Source organism: Pseudopipra pipra, chromosome 18 (assembly GCF_036250125.1).
Source record: "Pseudopipra pipra isolate bDixPip1 chromosome 18, bDixPip1.hap1, whole genome shotgun sequence".
Lineage (NCBI taxonomy): Eukaryota > Metazoa > Chordata > Aves > Passeriformes > Pipridae > Pseudopipra > Pseudopipra pipra.
Genome location: NC_087566.1, coordinates 746965 through 771376, shown reverse-complemented (window position 1 = coordinate 771376; position 24412 = coordinate 746965). Strand labels below are relative to the sequence as shown.

The window sequence follows — 24412 nt, the reverse complement described above, 5'->3', positions numbered from 1 at the left end:
GCTTTAAGGTCCCTCCCAACCCGAACCAGTCTGTGATTCCATGAATTTACAAGCAGATGGGATCCCAGACCAAAGTCAGGTCCCATCGTGTCCAGTGCTCCTACAGACACAATCCCTATTGAAAAGAGCTGGATTAATGCAGGGAAGGGGGTCCAGGGCCAGCCCCCATGGCTGGCAGGAGCTGTTCCAGGGCTCTGTGATGCAACACTTCCCAGGGCAGCTGCGGTAGCTTGGGGCAAAGGGGTGGGACTGCCAACAGATCCAGCTATCAAAGACAGAGGAGGGACGAGGCATGTGGTTTGGGAACAAACAGGAGCTGTAATTCATGTTTGTTTTACTGCTGAACAGTCTTCAATGTTCCAGTCATGACTCCAGCCCTTCACTTTGCTAGAACAAAGTCTACAGCTGGACAGAGAGCTCAGGATTTTCTGCAAGTGTGCACAAAACTACACCATCAACTACTTTCAACAGGCCTGGGCACCTGCAACCTCAAGTGAGATCAAAAGGGTCCATGTGGAGAGTTAAGGGTGATGGTCTTGTGATGGGTGAAGGGAAAAATCTCCCTGTTAGCTCCATGGCCCAAAAGTCAAACCTACAAAAGCACAATTCCCCAGGGCATCAGCCTCTGAGAGCCACCTCCTCACTGGCACGGAGCCTGCTGAGCCTGCAGTGGGGCTCCCACAGCTGGGACACACTCACTGCTGCTGCCCTGCCAGGAACTGGGACCTCAGGGCAGGAAAGGGCTCCCGTGAAGGTGGGACAGGCACAGGCACTGCTGCCACACAGAGGAGGGCAGAAAACATGGAATCACAGAATCACTGAGGCTGGAAAAGCCCTCTGAGACCATTGAGTCCAACCCTTCCCCAGCACTGCCAAGGCCACCACTGACCCTGTCCCCAAGTGCCACATCCACACGGCCTTTAAGTCCCTCCAGGATGGGGACTCCAGCCCTGCCCTGGGCAGCTGTGCCAGGGCTTGATCTCCTCTAATGAGCACAGAGGATGTTCCCCTTGATTCTCCCCAGGCTCAGGGCCCAGATCCCACTGGTGCATCTCAGACTTTAAATCATCAAGGATAAGCAGCAGTTGTGGTGTCAGCTCAGGCTCAGCCCTTGGCACAGGGCACATCCTCCCTCTCAGGAGGGATCTCACTGCTCTCCACCTGACCTGGGAAAGCAGCTTAGGGGTGAGCACAGAGATGAGTGGCAGGGAAGGGGCCAGTACACCAGGATTAGCTGCCCAGTGGAAAGGGGATTACATGCTCCAGCTTGTCCTGGGAGCAAGCCAGCAGCCAGGGCTGGCAGGGAAGAGCTAGCTGGGAATGGGAAGAATAAAGAAGTCAGGGTTGGTCTGGGCAGGCAGGAGCTGGGGATGATGGGGCTCCCCAGCATCATCCCAACTCATATGCTGCTGGCAGGGGGCAGCTGCCACCCAGGGATCAGTGCCAAGGGCAGGAATGGGCCATGCAGGAGCAGAGCCCAGCCAGGGAAGGGCTCACCTTCCTTCTGACAGCCTGCAGGGGGGTGTGCAGGGGGCTCAGAGGGCACGGGCGGGTGACAGCAGTGACACAGCCACAGGGCAGAGATGGCAGGACTGAGCAAAGGGGCTTTGTCAGAGGTTTCTGTGATGTGGGTTCTGCAGTCACAGAATCACAGAACATCCTATGCTGGAAGGGACCCACAAGGATCATCCAAGTCCAGCTCCTGGCTCTGCACAGACCCCCCAACAATCCCACCCTGTCCCTGAGAGTGTTGTCCAAACCCTTCTGGAGCTCTGGCAGCCTTGGGGCTGTGACCACAGTGACCCCCCCAGCCCGTGCCCCCCCAGCACAGCCCCTGCAGGGGGAATGGAGGCTGCACCCCCCCTCCCCAGGAAGGTCTGGGCTGTCTCTGCTGATGGTGCTCCCATTCCCAAGCAGCTGTCCCAGTTCTGACAAGCTCTGCTCCATTCTCCTCAGAAAAAAAGTGGTGTTGAGCACGGGATGTGCAGAGGAAAAGGTGCTCAGGGGGCAGCACCCGACAGAACAGGAGACTGAGGTGACCACGGAAGAGCTGCATTTACCAGCAATGCCCCAGCTCCAAGCAGTAGGGATAGAAAAGAAATAAAGGCCCTAAATATGGCAGATTAATGGTCTAGAGCTGAAATATGAGATTAGAAATTTCAGAATATGCCTGCATATTCCAGGTGCTCTTTAAATTTGTACAACCTAGTTACTCTATTATGTGCAATTTAATTGCCTAAAAAATCCATATCACTTCATGCTCTCAGCAGCCAGAGCAGGGGCTTCTTATTTTTTCAATCTTTATTCAGGTTGGTTTTAAAGATTGAAATATGAGCTCTCCTGGGCACAGGAAGTTTTCTAAATCTAATGCCAGTGTTAGGCTGGAGCACAAAAGGACGTGTCCAAAGAGCAGATGCAGGTTCTGCATGGCCAGGCTGCCCAGGCAGCACTTCTGGTTCTGATAATCCACCCAAAATGAGCTACTGGGATTCAGCACATTGGGACACACAGGTCCAAGGAAACACTGAAGTCTTGCTCAGACAGAAATCATGGAATCACAGAATCATAGAATGCTTCAGGTTGGAAGGGACCTCAAAGCTCATCTCATTCCACCCCTGCCATGGGCAGGGACACCTTCCACCAGCCCAGGTTGCTCCAAGCCCCATCCAACCTGGCCTTGGACACTTGCAGGGATCCAGGGGCAGCCACAGCTTCTCTGGGCAACCTGTGCCAGGGCCTCACCACCCTCACAGCCAACAATTCCTTCCCAATATCCCATCTCACCCTGCCCTCTGGCAGTGGGAAGCCATTCCCTGTGTCTTTTCCCTCCATCCCTTGTCCCCAGTCCCTCTCCAGCTCTCCTGGAGCCCCTTTAGGCCCTGCAAGGGGCTCTCAGCTCTCCCTGGAGCCTTCTGTTCTCCAGGTGAACCCCCCCAGCTCTCCCAGCCTGGCTCCAGAGCAAAGCTGGTCCAGCCCTTGGAGCACCTCCATGGCCCTCTCTGGACCCAAAATTTCAAGGTTTGGTGCAGTCTGGGCAGCAGAGCTGGACTGGCACAGAGCAGGACACCAGACAGGAGGGTTCCAGGCTGTGCCCGGTGCTGAGCGGCCCCTGAGGGGGCACAGCCGTGCCTGGCAGAGCTCAGAGCACAGGCAGCATCATCCCATTCCTGTCCCCATGAGCAGCTCCACAGAGGGATGGAGAGGGTTCAGGCCCAGTGTCAGCTGTGACACTCCCTTTGAGCTCTGACAGCCCTTTCTGAGAAAATCCCTCCTCTCCTGCATGATCCGTGAGCACGGGAGGATCAGGGCTGATCCCGGACTAGGCAAGGAGCCCATTGGGATGGGAAGGAGCTCCTCAGCAGGGGCTGAATGCATCAGGTTGGGAGCCACATCCATGGATAGCAGTCATCCAGGAATCTCACCCACAGCCTCCCTTCTGCCAAGACACACCTTGTCCAGTGGCTGGATTTTGGACATGGGCTGGAGGGACAGGAGAGGGGAATGGCTTCCCACTGCCAGAGGGCAGGGTGAGATGGGAGATTGGGAAGGAATTGTTGGCTGTGAGGGTGGGGAGGCTCTGGCACAGGTTGCCCAGAGAAGCTGTGGCTGCCCCTGGATCCCTGCAAGTGTCCAAGGCCAGGTTGGACGGGGCTTGGAGCAACCCGGGCTAGTGGAAGGTGTCCCTGCCCATGGCAGGGGGTGGATGAAGATGATCTGTAGTGTCCCTCTCAACCCAAACCATTCTGTGATTCCATGATTTTACAAGCAGATGGAATCCCAGACCAAAGTCAGGTTCCACCATGTCCAGTGCTCCTACAGACACAGTCCTTGTTGGGGTTGGACAGGGGCTGAACACTCAGCCTTCGTGCCCTGCTCTCAGTCTCAGCATCCCGTGGGCTGTGGAATAATCAGGCCCTGCTCAGCCAGCCCTGAGCTGTGCTGCTCAGGAAATCCCACCTGGCAATGCACTCCTGCCCCTCTCAGAGCTCCCGGGCAGAGCTGGCCCAGCAGAGCCCCCGCCGTGAACAATCCCCTCACAGACACTCAGCCTGGCAAAGGCAGAGCAGCCAACAAAGGGATATTTAAGGTTGCTACTGAACACTTAATATAGTTTATATTTACAGCTTAATGGCTTTTCAGCATCACTAACTTCCATTCCAACAAAAAGACTTCGACTGTATTGCCTCAGCTTAAGTGCTAACGACATCTTCACATTAATAAATATTTTAAACCCGTGGAACTCTAAACTCTTCTGGCACAGGGCTGGCACCCACTCAGCTGGAGCCTGAGAGAGAACACACGGAAAAATCCCCTCCGGATCCCCAGGACCACAGAGCAAGGAACCCTCTCCAGACCCAGCCAGAGCTCCTGTGTCAGGGGAGAGCTGCCCTCCCTCCCCACCTCCCAGAGAACCCCACAGGGCTCACAGGGCTCCTGCCATCCTGCTCCTCCTCTGAGTTTTCTATCCAGGTCCCAGACTCACAGAAATGCAAACCAGGCTCTGCTGACATGTCCCTTCCCAGGGATGTTTCCTGGGACTCACTCCCGGGTTGATGTGGCCAAATCCTCAGCTCTGTCCCCCAGTTGTTCCTCAATTCCCCTTCCCCCTGTTGCACCCACTCATCCCCTTCACCCCTGAGCTCTGGGGGCTGGTTCCTGTGAGTAGTACCCCCAGCCCCCACATCCACTCCAAAGCCTCCTGCACCCTCTCCTGAGTGCAGCAGATGGGGACCCCGGAGCAGGTAGCCTCAAGGCTTCTGCCACCAGCCACAACCCCCCCTGCTGCCTCCAGTCCCAGGGGCTGTGCTCAGGTGCCCTAAAACTGTCTCCAAGCCAGCCCAGATATGAACAGAGCCACAGAGAAGGGCAGGATGTCCAGCCTGGCTGAACTGAGCCCACAGCCAGGAGCTCAGTCCTGGAACCACACCAAGGGTGGTTCTCCCACAGAGACAGAGCTGCCATGGAGCAGCACGAGTCGGACAAGGACTGGGAAGGGCTCCTGGCCCAGGCTCTGCTGCTCCACACACATATTCCCCCCTGAGAAATTAAGATGCTCTGCTCCCCCAGAGATCCTGCATCACACAGCCTCCCTCAGAGGCAGGTCCTGAGGCCCACAGAGCTGGGTGGGGCTCAGTTCACCCTCTCCCTGCTATAAAACAGGAATTCCTGCACACCCCTCAGCCAGGATGAGGCTGCCCCATGGTAACTCCAAATCCAGAGCTCCTGCTGCCAGCTCATCCCTGGGCTCGAGGTGGGGGGTCCCCTGGCAGGGGAAGCAGCTCAGGAAGCTGGTGGAGGAAACTCTTCCATGTGCAGCGATAGGATGAGGCTTTGTGTCCCTGTAAGGGACCTAATTGCACAAGAGTCTCACACACACACTCCTCTGCCAATCCAGCAAGCAAAGCTAGGGCTGAGAACAGCAAACATATATCATGCACAAGCTGGGTCATCTCTGCTTTGAATTCTTGGGATGGTTTGCTACAGGAGGGAGGGAAAAACCCCAGCCCACTTTGCTCTGAAGGATCCAGCTCTGTAGCAACATTATGTTTGGCTCGTATAGGAAATTTTACAAAGCTCAGCTGAAGGAAAACCTTGACTTGTACAGTGAGAGATAAAAATCCTCAGTGCTCTCAAATGAATGTACCCATCTGCTGTGCACAGTATTATCTCTCTCAAAGAGGAAAAAAAAAAAGGAAAAAAAAAAGAAAAAAGGAAGAAAGTGAATGGAATTTTGGATGCTTTTCATTTCCCAACAATGTGGAGCAAACTGTGATTCCTATTCATTAAGAGAGAAGATTGACATTCATTATAGTGTGCATTAAATTCCTCATTCTTCTTCTACCCTCAAAATTAGTCTACAGAGGGTAGTAACTAGTAATTTCTATATTGAATTTCTAGTAACTACAGTGGGTTTTTTTTCCAAATAAGCAAGGCAATTAGAATAAGACACTTCTTGAAATGGTAAAACAGGCAGTGCCACTTGAAATCTCTGCTGTTTCCCTTTACGGATGCAGTTCCACATGAGCACAAGCAGCTGCCATTTGCTCCTGAAGGAATTTGGGAAGAAATGCCAGTGTCTCAGAGCAGAGGCAGCTCTGCTGTCATTGCAGCTCTCCCCAAAATCATAGAATCATGGAACCATTTGGGTGGGAAGGGAACCTAAAGCCCATCCAGTGCCACCCCCTGCCATGGGCAGGGACACCTTCCACTAGCCCAGGTTACTCCAAGCCCCGTCCAACCTGGCCTTGGACACTTCCAGGGATCCAGGAGCAGCCACAGCTTCTCTGGGCAACCTGGGCCAGGGCCTCACCACCCTCACAGGGAAGAATTCCTTCCCAATATCCCATCTCACCCTGCCCTCTTTCAGCTTAAAGCCATTCCCCCTTGTTCTATCTCTACATTCCCTCGGGAAAAGTCTCTTTCCTATGTCTTCCAGCTCTTGATTTGTGCAACCACAACAGATCAGCAGATAAAGAGCCCCATCAGTCCTGCTGTGCACATGTGGGCTGTGGCAGGGCAATCACAACTGTGCCCATACCTGCACCTTGGGACGTCGTGCAGGATGTTCTGCTCCCTGCAAAACTCCCTCTGCATGGTTGAACCAGGAGTTTCCTCCCCCATCATTTCTTCTTCCTCAGGTGAATGCCAGAAGAATTATCCATCCATGATGGACTCTCAGGTTGCCCAGGGAAGCTGTGGCTGCCCCTTTCCTGGAAGTGTCCAAGGCCAGGTTGAACCAGGCTTGGAGCAACCTGGGCTAGTGGAAGGTGTCCCTGCCCATGGCAGGGGGTGGAACGAGATGGGCTTTGAGGTCCCTTCCCACCCAAACCACTCCAGGATTCCCTGCTGGCCTGGCACAGCAGCCCATGAGTGCAAGGGCAGGTTCAGCACCGCTCTCCTCCCAGGGACAGGGGGCTGGCAAGGACCCCCCAGGCTCACAGGCCAAACCCAGCTCCAGCCACCATCTCCTCAGCTGCACACGGGTTACCCCCTCTCCTCCAGGACCCAGGGCTGTGTCATGTGTAGCTTTGCCACCACTGATGTCCCCTGTCCCTGGAGATGCAGGAGAGACCTGTGGCAATGGCGAAGAACATGATCTCAGCAGGGCCAGAGGGGTAAGTGATCAGTGTTTGTGGTTTTATCTCAGCAGCCCCATCTCTGCTCTGACAACAGGGGACCTGCAGCCCTCCCACACAGATGCCAGAACACAGAACACAGACCACACATCACACAGCACATGTGGAGCTGCAGACGGGCTCCAGAGCCCAGCAGAGCAGCACAAGGAACATGGGAATGGGCACAGACACCCCTGCAGCCCACAGCTCCTGCTGCTGGATCAGAGACTCCCAGAATGGACCTTAAGCATCCTCTAATTCCAACCTCTCTGCCGTGGGCAGGGGTGGATGCATGTCCAGGAAGCCACATCAGGTTGTGCAGGAGGCCCTGAGCACAGGGCCAACCTCTGAGGGCGTGGGGGGGGCACCCACCTTCCCTGCTGGGGCTTTACCCAGGTCAGAAACCTGGAAAAGTCCTGTCAGCAAAGGCCTCTGGCCCCCCTCAGCCCTCTGATGATGCTGCAGGTGCATCAAGGCCACAGCACAGCCTTGGGTCACTGGAACTGGCCATGTCACCCTCCCCACTTCATCTCTTTGCTCCCTGACTTGGTTTCCCTCCCTGCCCTGCACTCCTCTGCAGTGCTCACAGCCAGGGACCACTGGCTTTACTGGGTATTAATTAAGGAGCTTTTAACATACCTTGTGATGGATTTGTAATGGCTCTTATCTGAATTTAGAGAGTTACAGAATACACAGCAGAGCTCTGACACACACTCCTCTAATTAGCACCCAAGCAAACAGGAGCACACACAGGATCCAGAGACCCCCAGAGCCCCACCCTCTGCTTCCCAGAGCCACTGGAGATGGGAGTGTAATTTCCAACAGCTGAGGCTGCTTGGAAGGGCACCCCCAAGGTATTTGCCATCACTTTCAAAACCCTTATTTACTCTCTACTGTTTCCAAAAAACCCCTTTGGGAGCTGGGAAATGAATCATTTTCCTATTGAAACCCATCCCATGGACATCCTGCCCTGCTGTTTTCGGGATGCTGGTGAAGGCAGCTGCACTTTGCTCCAGTATTTCAGGGTCTAACAGTCTGGAGCTGCCCATGCTGGCTGCTCCCAGAGGGCCTGGAGGAGAGCCCAGTGCACACCTTGGCTTGTTCATTGAGAGTTCCTGCCCTGCTGACCCCGCAGCATTTTGTCCCCACAAAGCCAGATCTGAAGTGGCAACTGTAATAACTCTGCAGAAACCTGCAGGGAACACTGTTCCAGGGCCACACAACTAGAAGTGTTCTCAGGGCTCTCCAGGTGTGTTCTGCCTCCCCAAAGCCACAGCTGAATCTGGCACAGCCCAGAGGGAATCACAGAATTATTTAGGTTGGAAAAAGACTCAGAGATCATTGAGTCCAACCCTTAACCCACCACCACCATGTTCACACCAACCCCTGTCCCCAGGTGCCACATCCACATGCTTTTGGACACTTCCAGGGATGGTGACTCCACCACCTCCCTGGGCAGCTGTGCCAATGCCTGACCACCCTTTCCATGCAGAAATTTTCCCCAGTATTCAACCTGAACCTCCCCTGGTGCAACTTGAGGCCATTTCCTCCCATCCTGCCCCTTGTTCCCTGGAAGCAGAGCCCAATCCCCCCCTCTGGCTCCCCTTTCCTGCCAGGGAGTTGTAGAGGGTGAGAAGGTCCTCCCTGAGCCTCCTTTTCTCCAGGCTGAGCCCCCCCCGCTCATCTGCTCATCAATGGAATCATAGAATTATTCCCTGAGCATGGTTGAAATGCTGCAGAGATTGGCAAATCCACCCTGCAGGAGCTGAGAAAACTCACGGAGCCCGTGTGGCAGGAAAGGCTTTGGTATGGATGGTCCAGCAACCAGGGCAAAGCCCTCCAGGGACAATGATACAGTCCCTGGTTATTCACCTGAGCTGAAATTCATCTCCTTTGCGCTGTCACTCCTGCCCCACTGTAATCACACCTTTCTTTTGTTCCATAGGTACCTCCCAGGGGCAGCCTGGAAACAATCCTTCATCTTAGTCTCTGGTCTGAGCTAGGATGGTCCTATCAGTCACTGCCAGCTTTGACAGCTGGGATTCCCTTCAGCTTTCCATCTGCTTCACATTTGAGCAAACAGGGAGTTCCCTCCTGTCGCAGAAGCATCCTCTGGATCCAGCCCTGCCAGTAACCCCATCCCTGGAGGCACAGGAGTTCTCTTGGCAGGGCCCTGGCTTCCACATGCCTCTCTCATGTGTCACTGCTGACAGGTCCTGCCCAGCACCGGCCATGGGGACATGACCCTCCCCCTGTCACTCAGGAACCAGTTCAAGTCACCCAAACCTGTTCCACCCATCACATCTCATCACATCCTGTCGGTTCAGGTGGCTCCTGCTGACAGCCAAGGCAGAGCACGTGGGCTCCTGGCACTCCCAGAGCGCTAAAGGCTCCCTGGAGGCCCCAGCCCCATGCCGGGGGTTGGCTGGATGCCCCCTCAGAATCAGGGCACATGCCCCTGCTGCTTGCCCCCCACCCCACTCCCAGAGCAGGCACTCCCAGCTTGGTGCCCAAGTGACATTTCCCAGGAAAAGAACAGCACAGTAAATTCAAAGGTTAAATTTGCATATTCCCTGGTGCTGCTCCAAAGGGCCAGGCAGGCACTGAGGATGAACTGCTGCCAACCTGCTGCACAGGGAGCACCAACACCCTGTGCTGAGGAACCTCTTCAGGTGGCACTGTGAACCTTCTTGGGGAAGGGGAAATGGCCTCGACTCGCACCAAGGAAAGTTCAGGCTGGATATTAGGGAAAATTTCTTCACTAAAAGAGTGGTCAGGCCTTGGCACGGGCTGCCCAGGGCAGTGATGGAGTTACCATCCCTGGAAGTGTTCAAAAAATGAGTACACATGACACTTCACAGTATGGGTTAGTGGACATGGAGGTATTGGTCAAAGGTTGGACATGATGATCTTGGAGATCTTTTCCAGCCTTAATATTTCCATGGTTCTGTGATTCTCCACAGTGGCCTTTAGTTCTGAGAGGGAGAAAACCAAAGGCCCACAGGCAGTGGAGGGGACTGAGTTTTGGCCCTGCATCTGTAGGGCAGCCCAGGGCATCGAGGAGGAAGCCGGCCCGGCTGCCTGGCAGAGCCTGTCCTGAGCCTGTGTTCAGCACAGCTACTTGTTGCATTATTTCTGGTGTGTGTCTCAGATTTTCCTGTCCCTCTTGGGTGACAAACAAGCTGCAGCCCGCTCCTCTTCACAAGCTGTGTGCTCAGCCCACGGGGATTTTCCCCCCTGTCCCGTGACAGGAGCCAGGGCAGCCTCTCATGCAGCTCCCCCTGTGTCCTGCCTGCCCAAGCACACGTGTGGCCTCTGCTCACACAGCCCCACACGTGGTGTCACACCCAGGCACAGCCACGCTCACGGGCCCCACAAGGCTGCACTTGGTGTGTACTTGGCCTGAATGACTGATTGTCCCCCTCACCTCAGCCTTCCCAAGCAGGAGGGGTTTAGGGAAGCAAGAGAGGGAGCTGGGGGTCACAGGAGCTGCTCTGGCAGCCTGGCCCCAACCTGAGCCAAAGGTGGGCCAAGGCTCTTTTTCGGGAGCTGTTGGGGTATACTTGCAAACCCTGTTCATCTCCTTTTCCTCTCTGCCCATTCTAACACTCCCAGTGGGGTTCTTTTGGCTCCCATCACAGTGAGAGATTCCTGTGCCATTAAAGCCCTGCCTCCCATTATCACTTCCCGTCTCTCCCAGTGCCAAGTGTTGGGCTCATTCCTTTAGTGTGCAGAGTTTCTCTGTTTTAGAGAACACAGTAAATGCCTGCTCTGCCCCAGCCCTGCCGGTAGGGAGGGCTCCCAGGGCTTTTTTAGCAGCTGCATCCCTCTGGTCTAGAGCAGCTGGAGTGTTCCCTGCAGTGCCACAGGGCATCAGGTCACCCCATTCCCTCCCTGGGGATGCTCAGCCTGCACAGGGGGGTGGGGACAAGCAGGGGACTCAGACACACCGACTGTCACCCCTCCTGTGGACAGAAGGACAGAATGTGCTGGGAGGGTTTCTCAGGAGGAGCTCTGTGCATGGTCACACACAGGGGCCATGGGTGGGGGCTGCTGGCCCATGGCCTCTCTGTGTCACCCCCTAAATGCCAGTAGGGCAGCAGCAGAGCTGCCCCTCGGCCCCTCTGGGTGACCCTGTGCTCTGCTCACAGCCAGTCTCTGCCATCACAGCCCACAGCTCCTGCACACTCACCTCCCACCTGCACTGAGGGGGTGGAACAAACCCCAGGCTCATCACACAGAGTACTTGAGGAGCCTTGACAAGAGTTTTTCCCCACTCAGCCTTTATGAGGTGGCTTTATGAGCAGGAAACAAATGTGCATGGCAAGGGATTTGTGCTCAGATGGGCCACAGTGAAGCCTCAATTTTAGGAAGGGAGAAGCAAGTTAGAAAGCCTCAGAAACCCAGCTAAAACCAACCCAGCTAAAACCAACCCATCTAAAACCAATCCAGCTAAAACCAACAGAGCTCAAACGCTTCCAGAGGGCCCATCCCAGCTACAGCAAGAGGAGAGTGCACAGCACACAGAGCTGCCTTGGCTGGCACCCACGGGGGGTTTGCCACAGAACAAGCTCAAAAGGCAGGTAGGGAATTAGTCAGATGATCCCCCTTCACACCCAAGGCACAGCCTGTGCGGTGCAGGGAGTCCCAGGGATCCCAGCACAGCTCCTCTCAAGGCCTGCCAGGCCTGCAGCCCATTCCTGAGGGCTCAGGCCCAGGACATTTTACATAAAGCCATGCAGGGAGCAAGGCTGGAGCAGGCACAGGCTGCATTGGGGGGTTCTCCTGACAATAAAAATGGAATCACAGAATCATTGGTTTGTGTTGGAAACGACCTTAAAGCTCATATCATCTACCCCCTGCCATGGGCAGGAACACCTTCCACTAGCCCAGGTTGCTCCAAGCCCCATCCAACCTGGCCTTGGACACTTCCAGGGATCCAGGGGCAGCCACAGCTTCTCTGGGCAACCTGTGCCAGGGCCTCACCACCTTCTGAGTTAAGAACTTCTTTAGAGCATCTAATCTAAACTTCATCCCCCTTGTCCTCTCACTGTTTCTCTGTGTAAAAGCATGGCAGGTGCCCCAGGGTGAGAGGCAGGCCCAGCTCTAACACCCACACAACACTCACTGTGCAAACCTGCCACCAGCTCATGCACCAGTGACACACATTTGGTTCCCTTCCCCCCTTGCCATCTCCCAGCAGCGACAGCCCAGCTGCCACCTCTGCCAAGGGAGAGCAAAGTCCCTGTCCACCTGGTGAGAGAGTGCCCAAGGGACCTGCAGTCCCTTTCCCTGGGTGGGCTGCAGCCACAGGGACCTCTTCCCTTAGAATCACAGAATCATAGAATGGTTTGGGTTGGAAGGGACCTTAAAGATCATCCAGTTCCACCCTGTGCCATGGGCAGGGACACCTACTACTAGGCCAGGTGGCTCTCCACCCAGAGCAGTGTGTGCACATGGCTCAGGTGTACCCAGGTTAAGTTCTTCCAAGCTCCTAGTAAATCCAGGGTCCTCAGGAAATGACCAAACAAACTGCTTTGAGGCAGACTTTGTCCCCACAGCCCAGCTGGCCACCTAGAAGCTCAGGAGTAATTGTAAGCCCAGCAAAATACTAGGAAAGCCAAAAATAAACACAGCAAAAGAAAAGCATTTCCCACTGAAAAGTCATGGCCAAGTAAAGGCTCCTCTGGGCTGGCTCCCCCGAGGCAGCTCAGATTCATTTATCGTGCCACTCGTATAAATGTCTCTCTTTGGCTGTGCTGCTCCCTGGGAGCTCCTTCCAGCCTGGGAGAGAATGGGACTATCACTGGGACACAACCTGGGCCAGCACTGTGCTCAGGCAGCAGCAGCATCCCCAGCCCCTCCCAGAGCCTCTCCCCAGGGCTCAGGACCACCCTGCCTGCACACAGCACAGGCTGCAGCCTCAGGAACTCGGGAGTAGCGCTGGCTGATTGGGGATGAGATTTAAACAACCACTGTCTGATTTCTAGACACTGCCTTGCCCCCAGAGCATGGCCAGTGCCTCAGCAGCAGCTGACACAACTGTGTCATGGTAGAACTGCCAAAAAGACCAGGAGAAATGGCTCCTCAGTGCTGTGGGTAACATCAAATCCAGAGATGTCGCCTTTCCCAGGCTTCAGATCAAGGCACAGCCCCTCAGCCAGGCTCTGGCTCCAAGACCAGCTGAGGTCTCGTCTCATCTCACTTCACCACATGATGTCAGAAATCCAGGCTTAAAACTGACCCCTCAAGGCCTGCAAAAGCTGATACCCCCCCACACCACAATGCCCAGGCAGGCTGGGGATGGCAGAATCCCTTTGCTGTCTCACCCAGAAGGCCTAAAATCCATTTTGTGGGTTGAAATGGAACCAGCCAAGTAGGGGACTCAGCAGCTGTTGTTCTGGACAGAGGAGCAGAGCTGGGGGGAGCAGTGCAGCCCAGCCCAGGCAGCTTCCCAGGGGCTTCCTGCTGTTGGGGCTCCCGCATCCCTAGAAGTGTCCAAGGCCAGGCTGGACAGGGCTTGGAGCAAGCTGGGATAGTGGAAAGTGTCCCTGCCCATGGCAGAGGGTGCAATGAGACGAGCTGAAAGCTCCCTTCCAACCCAAACCATTCTGTGATTCCTGCACTGCCCTGCACTCCAACCTGGATGGCACAAGAGCAGGGAACATCCCACAGTACCAGCACAGTCCCTTCTCACCCTGAATCCCAGACTGGTTGTGCTGCTGGTCTCTGCCAACCTTACCATGCTCCCAAAGGTGAAAGTCAAGGCTGCTGTGAGTCACCAGCGGTCAGGCCATGCCCTCCTGCCTGCAGCTCCCAGCTCTGCTGAGGTGACCAGGGACAGCGAGGCAACACTGCAGCAAACAGGCTCCTCTCCAGCTCCAGCCCAGGGACATCACTGCCCGGGGCTCAGGGGACAGCCCAGCTCAGCCTGTCCCCACTGCTGCTCCATGTCCTGCCCCACATCTGGCAGCAGCTGCTGTCCCAGCCCGTGGCTGGAGGTGGATGGAGAGCCAGACAGCTCCTCGTGGCAGAGCAGCTCCCACCACCCATCCCTGTGCACGTGGTTAATGCCACCAAGAGCTGCTGTAATTACCATTATTAATCCCCCCTCCCTCAGGACACATTAGCTGCAAACTGAGGGATGGAGAGAAGTCCCTGGACTTCATAAATCAACTTGTGACAAAGAACCAACGTCTGCACTTCAGTGTGTGCCAGACTCAGCCCCAGAGTGTGCCCAGTGCCTACCGGTGCCTCCCCTCCACTCCTTCCTGGCCATCCCACTGCATCCTCCCCTACAGTCCTGCTCACTGAAGCAGATCCTTGTTAGCCAGGGTCAAGGGACTTGGCTGCTCTCAATTACCACTACTTTTGCCCAAACCGAGCCAAAGGTTGACTGCTCAGGAACCCAGAAATGGAAAAAAATGTGCCCCGAATGCAGCTGGCACAATGCACGTGGAAGTCACTGGGGGGTTGTGTTTGGGGTTGGATCTCTCCAGTCAGGCACACTGGTTTAAGGACTGTGTGAATTCAAACCAGGTCTCTTAGGCAAAGGCAAACCTCAGCTAGTTCCATCTTTACCTGAGTTAAAGTCAGTCTAGATGAACGTGAGTTGGGACAGAATTAAACAAATCAATTAAACTAAACCAGCATGAAGCTGTGTCAGGGCAGGGTTAGGTTGTATATAAGGATGAGGTTCTTCCCCCAGAGGGTGGTTGGCACTGCCCAGGCTCCCCAGGGCAGTGGGCACAGCCCCAAGGCTGCCAGAGCTCCAGGAGCATTTGGACAATGCTCTCAGGTACAGGGTGGGATTGTTGGGGTGTCTGTGCGGGGCCAGGGTTTGGACTGGATGATCCTTGTGGGTCCCTTCCAGCTCAGGATATTCTGTGATTCTCTGAAACCTGTGATACCAGTGGACCCAAAGCAACTGTCCTTCATGGTGGCCAAAGTCCCCATGGAGGTCCCAGCCTGTTGCTGGCAGGAGAGTCAGAGGAGTCATCCCACCAGACATAAGCTGCCAAATCTCTGTCAGCTCTGGGATCCTAAAGACCCTCCTCCAGCCCCCAGGAGCCACTTCCAAAGCAATTCCTGTCTGAGTGCACCCCACAGCTGTAAATGCAGATATTCAGGGCTGCAGGTTCTCTCAAGTGCAGGAAATGCCACACTCCTGGACACCCAGAGCTGTGCCAACACTGACAGCAAACATGGTCTGAAATAAGAGGAGGGAAGACACAGCTGGCTGGAAACCTGCTGCTTGCTGCAGAAAGGCTGCTGACCTTGCAGGGGACAGTGCCTGGTGACACAGCCACTGAGGCTTCACTTCACCTGAGACAAACCACATCCAAGGGCCCTTCAGCCCAGGCCAGGGTGTTCCTGTGCAGCACAGAGAGCTGAGCAGTGACTCCCAGGCTGCATCACATCACCCACCCCACTAACGGGCTGCTGTCAAATCCTGGGGATACTGTAAAACATTCCCGGCACAGCGACTCCAGCCTGTTCTCCAAAGGGAAAGGGACAGACAGCCCTCTAGTGTAAAGCCAATGCTAACCATATTTGCACAGGTATGGAAAGCATTAATCACGGCCAGATCTGTGCTGGGGGGATGTGCTTGGGAAGGAACCCGTGCCCAGGGACAGGGATTTGCTCCCACCACACCTCCCACTGCCCCTCAGAACACACCGATGCCGCGGGGATGTGCAATCACAGAATCATGGAATGGTTTGGGTTGGAATGAACCTTAAAGCCCATCCAGTGCCACCCCCTGCCATGGGCAGGGACACCTTCCACCAGCCCAGGTTGCTCCAAGCCCTGTCCAACCTGACCTTGGACACTTCCAGGGATCCAGGGGCAGCTACAGCTTCTCTGGGCAACCTGTGCCAGGGCCTCCCCACCCTCACAGGGAAGAATTCCTTCCCCACATCCCACCTATCCCTGCCCTCTGGCAGTGGGAAGCCATTCCCCCTTGTCCTGGCACTCCAGGCCCTTGTAGTGCAAGTCCATGTGTGTGTCCAAAGGGTCCCAGTGGCTTTCAGGTGACCATTTTTCTCTGCAGAGACAAACCCCACGTTCACAAACTCAGTATTTGCTCTTAGGATTTCCAAAGACACCTCTGGTCAGGGGAGGGTGTGGGGCCTTCACACTCTGACACCAGCACTCACAAAAGGCTTCTGAAACCCCAGTTTGCCTGGCAGCTGAAGGCACATCCCTGACAAAGCCCCCCAAGGTGCCTGGAAGCAGGGAAAACTGAATTTGGGGCCACCAGAGGTATTTTCCTTTCTTTTCCCCCCTCCCTTCTGCTTAAGAGTCAGGCTGAGTTCCCATCTCCCTGCACATGGCTGTATTATGCACATGGTTATTGTCCATGGCTCCATCATCACTCACAGCCTTAAGAAAGATGCACAATTAAAATCAATATTTAAAGTCATCAAACAAGCACATGCAAATTTTACCAGGCACACAATTCACTTTGACAGAACGACACAGGGTGCAGAGCCCAGAGCTGTGCTGGAGTGCCCAGAGCAGAGTTCTGCCCACAGTCTTCAAAATTTAATGAAAACGCACCAGTTTTAAACACTTTCCCAAATCCAGCTCACAAAATCTGTCACTTTGATGTGAATGGTCCCAGTCTTAGACTAATCAGTCACTTTTACTTCCTCTTTAGGAGCTAAAGACGCAAATGAACTCCCAGCAAACTGCACAGCTTCAGGAGAAGAATTTAGCAACCAGATGGTTCTTGCAAAGGATTGTTTTTTAACAAAAAAATAAAATTTAACCCGTCTCCCCAGTGAGCAGCTCACAGGATATGATCTGACACATCACAAGCAAATCTGAACTGTTGTATCAGAACATCATTTCTGCTGTGGAAATGCCCCTTAAATCATCATGTAAATTATAATTATCACTAATAACTGATCAATTAGTACAAGTCCACGCAAGGCACTGTAATTATCCTGTGCACTGAGGAAGAAGAGAAAGCATCACATTTGAATGTAAACAGTCCTTTGTTTTCAGGGAAGGTGCAGCACAGAGAGATAAAAGAAAGCACAACTGCTGAGAAGGCACCAGGGCTCAAAGAGCCATCTGAGGGAACCTGTCCAGCTCCCATGGGATGGAGCAAAGCTGTGACAGGCTGGAAACTCCCATCCAGGCAATGAACCTCAGGCTGCTGCTGTATCTCCATTTGCTTTCTCTGGACTGTTTTCATCTCCATGTGGAATTGTGGCTGTGGATGGGGATCAAAGAAAAGCTAACAATAAAGACTCTCCAGACCTTCATGGATTAAGTACAGAAATGCTGGACAAGAAAGTTTTTCTGAGCCAGCTCCAGAAGCAAACAGCAAAACAAGCATCATTGGGCAAAAGGACTTTGATCCCCTCTGGATTGTTGCCGTGAAATTTTGATGCTGAAAAAATCTCCAGAGCAGTTAATTAGGGGTGAGATAAGAAAGGGTTTATTTTGCCAAGGCTAAGATGTTACACGACGCGTGCCCCCGTGCCTGAGATGTTACATTTTATAACACCATCCATCCAATCCCAGATGTGTCCACCCTGTGTCCCAGATGTGACCCTCCCTGCAGCTTGGGAGGGTCATTTCAGACATAATAAAAGGCTTTTTAATCAGCTGCAATAGTGGGAAAAGCCAGCGAGCTCCATCATTGGAAGTTTCCAAAGCTTGGATAGAGAAATCCACAGCAGACCTGATCCCATGTGCAACAGCCCTGCTCTGGACCCTTCCCACCAGGATTCTGGGATTTGGCCATGCTAAAGTGTGTCCTCAGAGAGGTCTCTGCCACTGCACCATGTCAGGACAGGCTGCCAGCACAGGGTGCATTTGAGGACTAAAGAGCTCCAGGGAAACTGTGCTGTAATTACCATTGATGTGGGACACTGCTGGGGGAGCTGTAACAGGACACAGAAAATATGGCCAGGGGCTTCATCCCCCAGTGCAGTCAGCAAAGCAAACCCAAAACAAGTGTCTGGAAGTGTCTGCTGCCTTCCTGAGTGTCCCTGCCAAGGTCCCTGACTGTGATCCCCACCCTCAGGTCCTCCTTGATACCTCCCCCAGCACCAGCTCCTGAATTCCCAGGAAGTGAGTTCACCTACTCCCATGGAGGGTGGACCCAGCACTGCTGCTCCCCCACTGCCATGCCCAGGGAGAGACCAGAGGTACCCCCACCATCCCAAAGGGATGTGGGCCCTCCCGGTGCTGACCCAGGCCTTGGAAAGACATCCATCCTTGGCAGGACAAGCCCATGAGCAACCAGAACTGGCTTTGCAATTACATTTGCTTTGAGCAAGAGGTTCCTTAGATCCCTGAAGATGTACTCTCCAGATGTACTTCAGGTGTATCCAGATGATACCTCCAAACCATTCTATGAAAGCAAATGTTCTGTAACCCTGCCTTGCCTGACCCACACAGAGAGGACCCAACACTGCTGACTGTCTGCTGCTTGAGAGTCTGAGCAGGGTGATGCCTCAAACTACTGAGCTCTCAAGAAACTGAACCAAAAATCACAGCATTGGAGTGCTTTCTTGCTTCCAACTTCCTCAATGTCTTGCATGTGCTTATGTAGTGCTTCTGCGTTTCTTGGCAATCAGGAAGGATAAAAAAAACCTCAAGCACTTTTCTAATCCCCTGATTCCAGGATCAGAGACTTGAGAGGGGCAATAAATACTATAAAACCTGCTGGTGCTATTGATCAGCTCCAGTGTGAGGGCTGGGAGAAAGGCAGGCCAGCCCAAAGAGACAAACCTGCTGTGGGTGCAGCAACAGCCCAAAGGAGAACATCATCAGTCTTGTTACCTGACTCTGTGTCACTGCTGAAGAAGTGATCAGTGATTGCACAGACCTCCACGTTTCAGCTCTGGGCTGAATTTAAGCATATTCTGGGTCCCTGAGGAGATAACTCAGCATCAGTCTCTGAGGGCTTGAGCTGGAAAAGCTGAAACCATATCACAGAAAGGCTCATTGACCTGGTCAAGGGTACAGAGAGGTTAGAAACAGGGCCAAGACCAGACTCCAGAGGCCCTGACTTCTGGGAGCTCTCTAAAAGCCAAGTAAACATGGACAGTCCGTGCCACACCACTTGCAGATGTGTCCTGCCTTTCCCAGGCATGCACACACACCACGGGCAGTCTCTGTGGCACCCAGCTGCCAATCTGCTCTGAGCCTACACATCCCAGCTGAACACCACCACAGTGGGGAATCAGCCACCCAAAGCTCCCATTGCTGTGTGTCCCACCAGCCTCAATGAGACCCTCGTGCAGGCTGAGGTGAGTCTGCACATTTTAGCAAACTCTGCACGAATTGCTTCGGCATCTCTGCGCAAACACAGGAGGATCCACCCTCTGCTTCTTTTAGCTGATTAAGACTTTTCAGTACAATTGTCCCCTTTTCCCTCAGTATGTGGAAACCTCCAGGAGTTGCAACCACAGCAGGAAAGGGGAGGAGAGGCTGGGCTTTGTAGATCACAAGCCTCACTCCTCCCTCTCACACCTCTGTGTGTCTGTGATGGAGAAGCCCTGAAACCCTGTTACTCACAAATCCCAGACAGCCCCATCTGGCTCTAGGACACAGCACAGAGCTTTCCACGTGGATAGGAGAAGCCTCAGTGCGACTCCCAGCCCTTGCAGACACGATGCTGAGATGTTCCCTTTTACACCTCTATGCAGTGGTGCAGGATACTCCTATTCCACTATGTCCATGCCTCCTGCATAAAGAGAAAACCTCTTCAGTAACATCAAAAGAGGAGCTTGGCACTCAGAGATTTGTCTTAATGAAGGTGACAGCAGCAGAAAGCATTGCAAATCCAAGGGGAAGAGGACACACACCTAATTAGACCGACTCCTTTCTTCTTCCTCCTGTTCCACAGGCTGAATCCTGGGGCTGCAGCTCCAGCCTTTCCACGGGGATGGACTCAGCAGCACAGCAGGGCTGAGCTGCCTGAGCCACTGGCACAGCAGCCATGTGCAGGCTCAGAGCAGAGATTAGAGCTCATTTTCCTTGTCGAGGCTCTGGCTCAACTGATTTTCCCTCTCCTTCCCCCTCTCCCACAAGGCCTGGGAGGATGGGAATGGAAGGAAGACACAGCCCTTTCCAGAGCAGGCACCACTCCCCACAGCAGCATCTCTGTGCCTGAGAGCTGTCCTCCAGAGCATCCCTGCCCCTCCCAGCCCCCAGGCTCCTTGCTGCTTCCGAGCTGAAAAAGGTAGAAAATTCCCATATGTGCTGCTGGATTTTGCAGATTTTGCTTAATCCTTTGGAAGTTTAATGGCCAAAGTCATCGTTGGTGTCAGAAGAAGATCACACAGCACAGGGTCTGTGTTAGTAGCCCCTGACTGGCACAGGGTTATCAAGAAATCCGTGGGGATATTAGCTGGGGACCCCCATGTCCCTTGCCAGCTTCCAACTCCACAGTGAGCCACCAGGATGAGTGTATGGAGCAATTCCCCTGCCCCCTCATTCCAAGCCGAGTGGGGAGCATGTGAAAGCAGAGGGACACTCGTTGTGTAGTAAATTGTCCCCTTCCTCCTCTTGCTCCTTCCCACCACTCCTGTGGATGGCTCCCAGGAGGTTTTCCCCAAGCAAATCCCAGAGCACCTGAGCAGGGGATGGAGGTAATTAATGAGGGCCCTGACTTGTTAAGCCAGAGTGGAACAGGGTCCCTATGCCAGTGGAGCAGGAGCAGCCCCAGCACGTGCTGTCCACAACCCCCAGCACGGAGACACCGTGGGGCTTTCTCACCATCTCATTAACTCACTCTCTGGACCAGCTTTGTCTGGGAAAACATCACACAACCAGCAGGGACACAATGACACCTGCACCGACACAATGCCCAGACACCGAGCGGTGCAACGGCACCTCCACCCTTTTGCCCTAAAATTTCTCTTTAAGGATATTCCTTTTCAGAAAACCTGTCCAAACACCCTTCGATGGTCCCTGATAGTGCCACAGAATATAGGTCTGAGGTCTGTGCTGCCTGGCGGGGAAGGGGGAATCAAGCCCAGAAAATGCAGCAGCCTCTTGATAAAAAATGAAGATTGTAAAGACAGGAAATATAAAAATTATATGATAAATTTTTTTCTCTCAAGAAAGAAAAAAGAGTTGCTCTCACATGAGTGAAAAAGGAGTCTCTTATGTTGATGTAGGTTCTCATATTACAGGGTTTTGCATTTGTTTAAAAAAAAAAAGAATAAGCATGGAAAGCCCTTTTTCAATATAAATGAATCGTGTTAATAAGGCAGCAAGTGCTGAGAACAGGGAAAGCTCTGCCTGTCCAACTGCCCCTGGTGGCTATTTCTGGCTTACAAGGCACTTGAAGCATCCTGGCAGCCCACAGTGGGAAATGTAGTCCAGATACAGTAGGATGGTCACTCAGCTAAACATAATCTCCCAAGGTTCATAAGGACTTTCCAGTCAAACCTGCCAGCAATCCAGGCTACCCGGCCTCTCACAGGAGCAATTCATAAACCACAGGAAAAAAGGGAATAATTCAAACCCAAACCCCTCAAAGCCTTGTTCTATAAATAAAGCCGTTGTAACACAGTTTTTATATTTCATTATCCTCTGTGTTGTTCCACATTATGCTTGGTAGCAGCCGGGAATGTCACTGCGCGGAGAAGTGTTGTGCTGCACCAGGATCTGGGATGGTAAGGAGGGGGGATCCGGGTGTGTGTACCACACCCAGCACCTGGATGCTGCTCTGCACGGCCACAGCCCCCCCCCCCCCCCCCCCCCCAGCAGCAGCACGGGACACAAAGAGCCCCAGCACAGCCTGGCACCAGCAGTCTGAGCACAGCCCAGAGCCGCCGGCTTCAAATCGATGGGTGACTCCTGCCCAGGCTCCGGCTCACGGCAAATGGAGGCTGAAACACCAGCATCCCCTGAGGGCCCCTGGGAGAAGCTGGCACCGGAACCTGCTCCCAAGGTGTTCCCCAAACAGGAATAAATTGGCCATTTCAGATTTAAAACCGATACAAAGTCTTTAAAGGAGATGGTGTGCTGTTTGGATCAGAGCTTGGATGTGTCCTTTGATCACCACAACAAATCAGCCAGAGTGCCCTCCAAAATAGAAAGGAAAGAAGAGTTACATTGTGTCACTGATGGGAACGGGAAGCAAGCTGGAGGCAGCACACTCGGGAAGAGACTCCGTGCAGCAAGAGGCTCCGGATGCCCACATGTCCCTTGCCCAGCAGTCTGGGCAGCACTGGCGCTCCCACGATGGGCTGATCCCTCCCGTTAAAAACTGCAATCTGTGGGCTGGGTTCCCAGCAAACACACCTGGGAGGCACATGCTTCTCCAGGCGCTCTGAACTGCAGCGGGAGAGCGTGTGTTCCGCTGTGGGGCTGCGTTTCGGGGCTCACCCGGAGCCGCCGCAAATGGCCAAGGCACGGCGGGACCGGGGGGCTCCTAGAGTCCGAGTCCTAGCCCAGCCCAGCCCAGCCCAGCCCCAGCCCGCACACCGGGACCGGGAAGCAAAGATTATCGCCAAAGCAGATGAAAAAGGGCTGTTTTCAGTCAGAGGATCGAGCTGTAGCAGCTGCATCCCCTGTGCCTCTCTCCCCCGGAGAAGCGAGCAGAAAGGGGGGTCCCACCCCTGCTCCCCCAGCTCTTCCCAGCCCCTGGCTAATGGGCACCGGGATGAGACGAAGCGAGGACACCCTGCGGAAGGGCTCTGCGGGGAGCTCCCACCGCACCCCGGGACCCGTTATCCCCCCAGGGAGCCCGGACCCTCCGCGAACTTCCCCGGCCGGAGGCACCCGGGGCTGGCCGGGCCCGGGACGGGCTCGGGGAGCGGGGCCGGTGCTCCCCCGGCGGCCGGGCTGGGAGCGGGGAAAAGCCGGGCTACCCCAGCCCCGCTCCCCCCCCGTTCCAGCCCCCTCGGCCGGGGGATGCGGGCTGGGGATCTCGGGATGCGCTTCCCTCGGCGGCACCAACTTCGCCCGGTCACCCCAAGGCTGAGCCGAGCCGAGCCGAGGCTGGGCGGGGGCCAGAGGGGGCTCAGCCCGCTGCTCTGCGTCCATCCCGCTGCCGAGCCGTGCCGAGCCGTGCCCGGTGCTCGCTACTCGCTACCCCCCGGCCTCCCCTCCCTCCGCTCCCGCAGCCGCGGTGCTCCCGCTCCCCCCGCGCCCTCCCCGCCGCCTCTCCCGGCCCAGCCCGGCCCGGCCCCTCTTTCCCCGCATGGGACCAACCGCTCCCGGAGACTCCACGGAACAAAAAGTTGCGGCGAGGGAAGTTCCCGGCGCGGGGCGAAGTTGGGGCCGCGGCCGCCGCGCCCTGCCCCGGGGAGCCCCGGCGGTGGGGGGGACGGGGCGCACCTACCTTCAGCTATCGCCCTCTTCATCTTAGGGGTCGGGGAAGGCACGTCTGGAGGCGCAAAGTGGAGCGGCAGCGGTACAATCCTTGAGAAAGGGGGGCAGATCCCGGTGCCAAACTTCAGCCCGAGCGCGGAGCGGCGGCGCACGGGGAGGGGGGGGCGCTCCCGGTGCCGGCGCCCTCGTTCATCGGGGGAATGAGCAGCCCCCGAGCTGGAGTCAGCATCCAGGCGAGGCTCCCCCTCCCTGCCTGCCCGCCTGCTTCCTCCTCCCTCCGCCCGTCCTTCCTCCCTCCGCCCGCCGCACGTGCGGGGCCGGGGCTGCGGCGGATCCCGCGGCGGGGAGCGGAGCCGGCTGCGCTGTATCCCGGGAGCGAGCGGCGAGCGAGCGGGGATGGAGCGGCGATGAATGTTTTATGGGATCATGTGGTTTGACGTGAGAGGAATCAGCCTAGATCGGATTTACTGGCTGGAGGAGTGAGCGGGAGGACGGGGGAGCCGGGCACGGGGTGGCGGGGGGGAGGAGGGGCCGCTCCGACGGCGGCGGCTCCGCGGCGGAGCCCCCGCGGTGCGGCCGCGGCCCGGGCAGGGCTGCGCGGGGCCGGGAGGCTCATTCCTGGAAGAGAGGTGCCACCTAAAGGAAGCGGCGGAGAGGGACGCCCGGGCGGCAGCGGGCACCGGGCCCGCTTCCCCCTCCCTCCCTCCGCCGCAGCCGCGCCCGCACCGCCCGGGCTCGGGGTCCGCGGCTCGGAGCCCCTCCCGGAGGCACCGGAGACCTCGGCAGGTGTTTGTCCCCTGCTCTGAATCTGCGCACCGGGGAGGCGGCGAGAGACACCCGAACCCGCGGTGCTTCCTCTTCCTCACCATATTCTGCTGCTGCTGCTGCCGCTGCGGAGCTGCTGCCGCCCCGGGGGAGGGATGGCAAAGAGGCCCTTGGGTACAGTCCGAAAGAGAGCTCTGCCCTCTCTCCGAGCCCTCTGGCCA

At 55.4% G+C, this 24412-nt stretch overlaps 1 protein-coding gene and 1 long non-coding RNA gene across 2 annotated transcripts in view; one reads left to right on the top strand and one right to left on the bottom strand.

The window, feature by feature from the left end:
• The window catches only part of RTN4R (reticulon 4 receptor), an 85214-nt gene extending 61254 nt beyond the window's left edge, over positions 1–23960 (bottom strand). The window contains exon 1 of the mRNA XM_064674539.1: positions 23437–23960. Coding sequence (XP_064530609.1) covers positions 23437–23458 — 22 coding nt within the window. The 5' untranslated portion in view covers positions 23459–23960. The remainder of the gene's footprint in view (positions 1–23436) is intronic.
• LOC135423884 (uncharacterized) lies at positions 154–2121 on the top strand. The gene is made up of 2 exons (XR_010435002.1): positions 154–493; positions 1957–2121. It is a non-coding gene; the product is annotated as an uncharacterized LOC135423884 (long non-coding RNA).
• Positions 23961–24412: the final 452 nt, after the last annotated feature.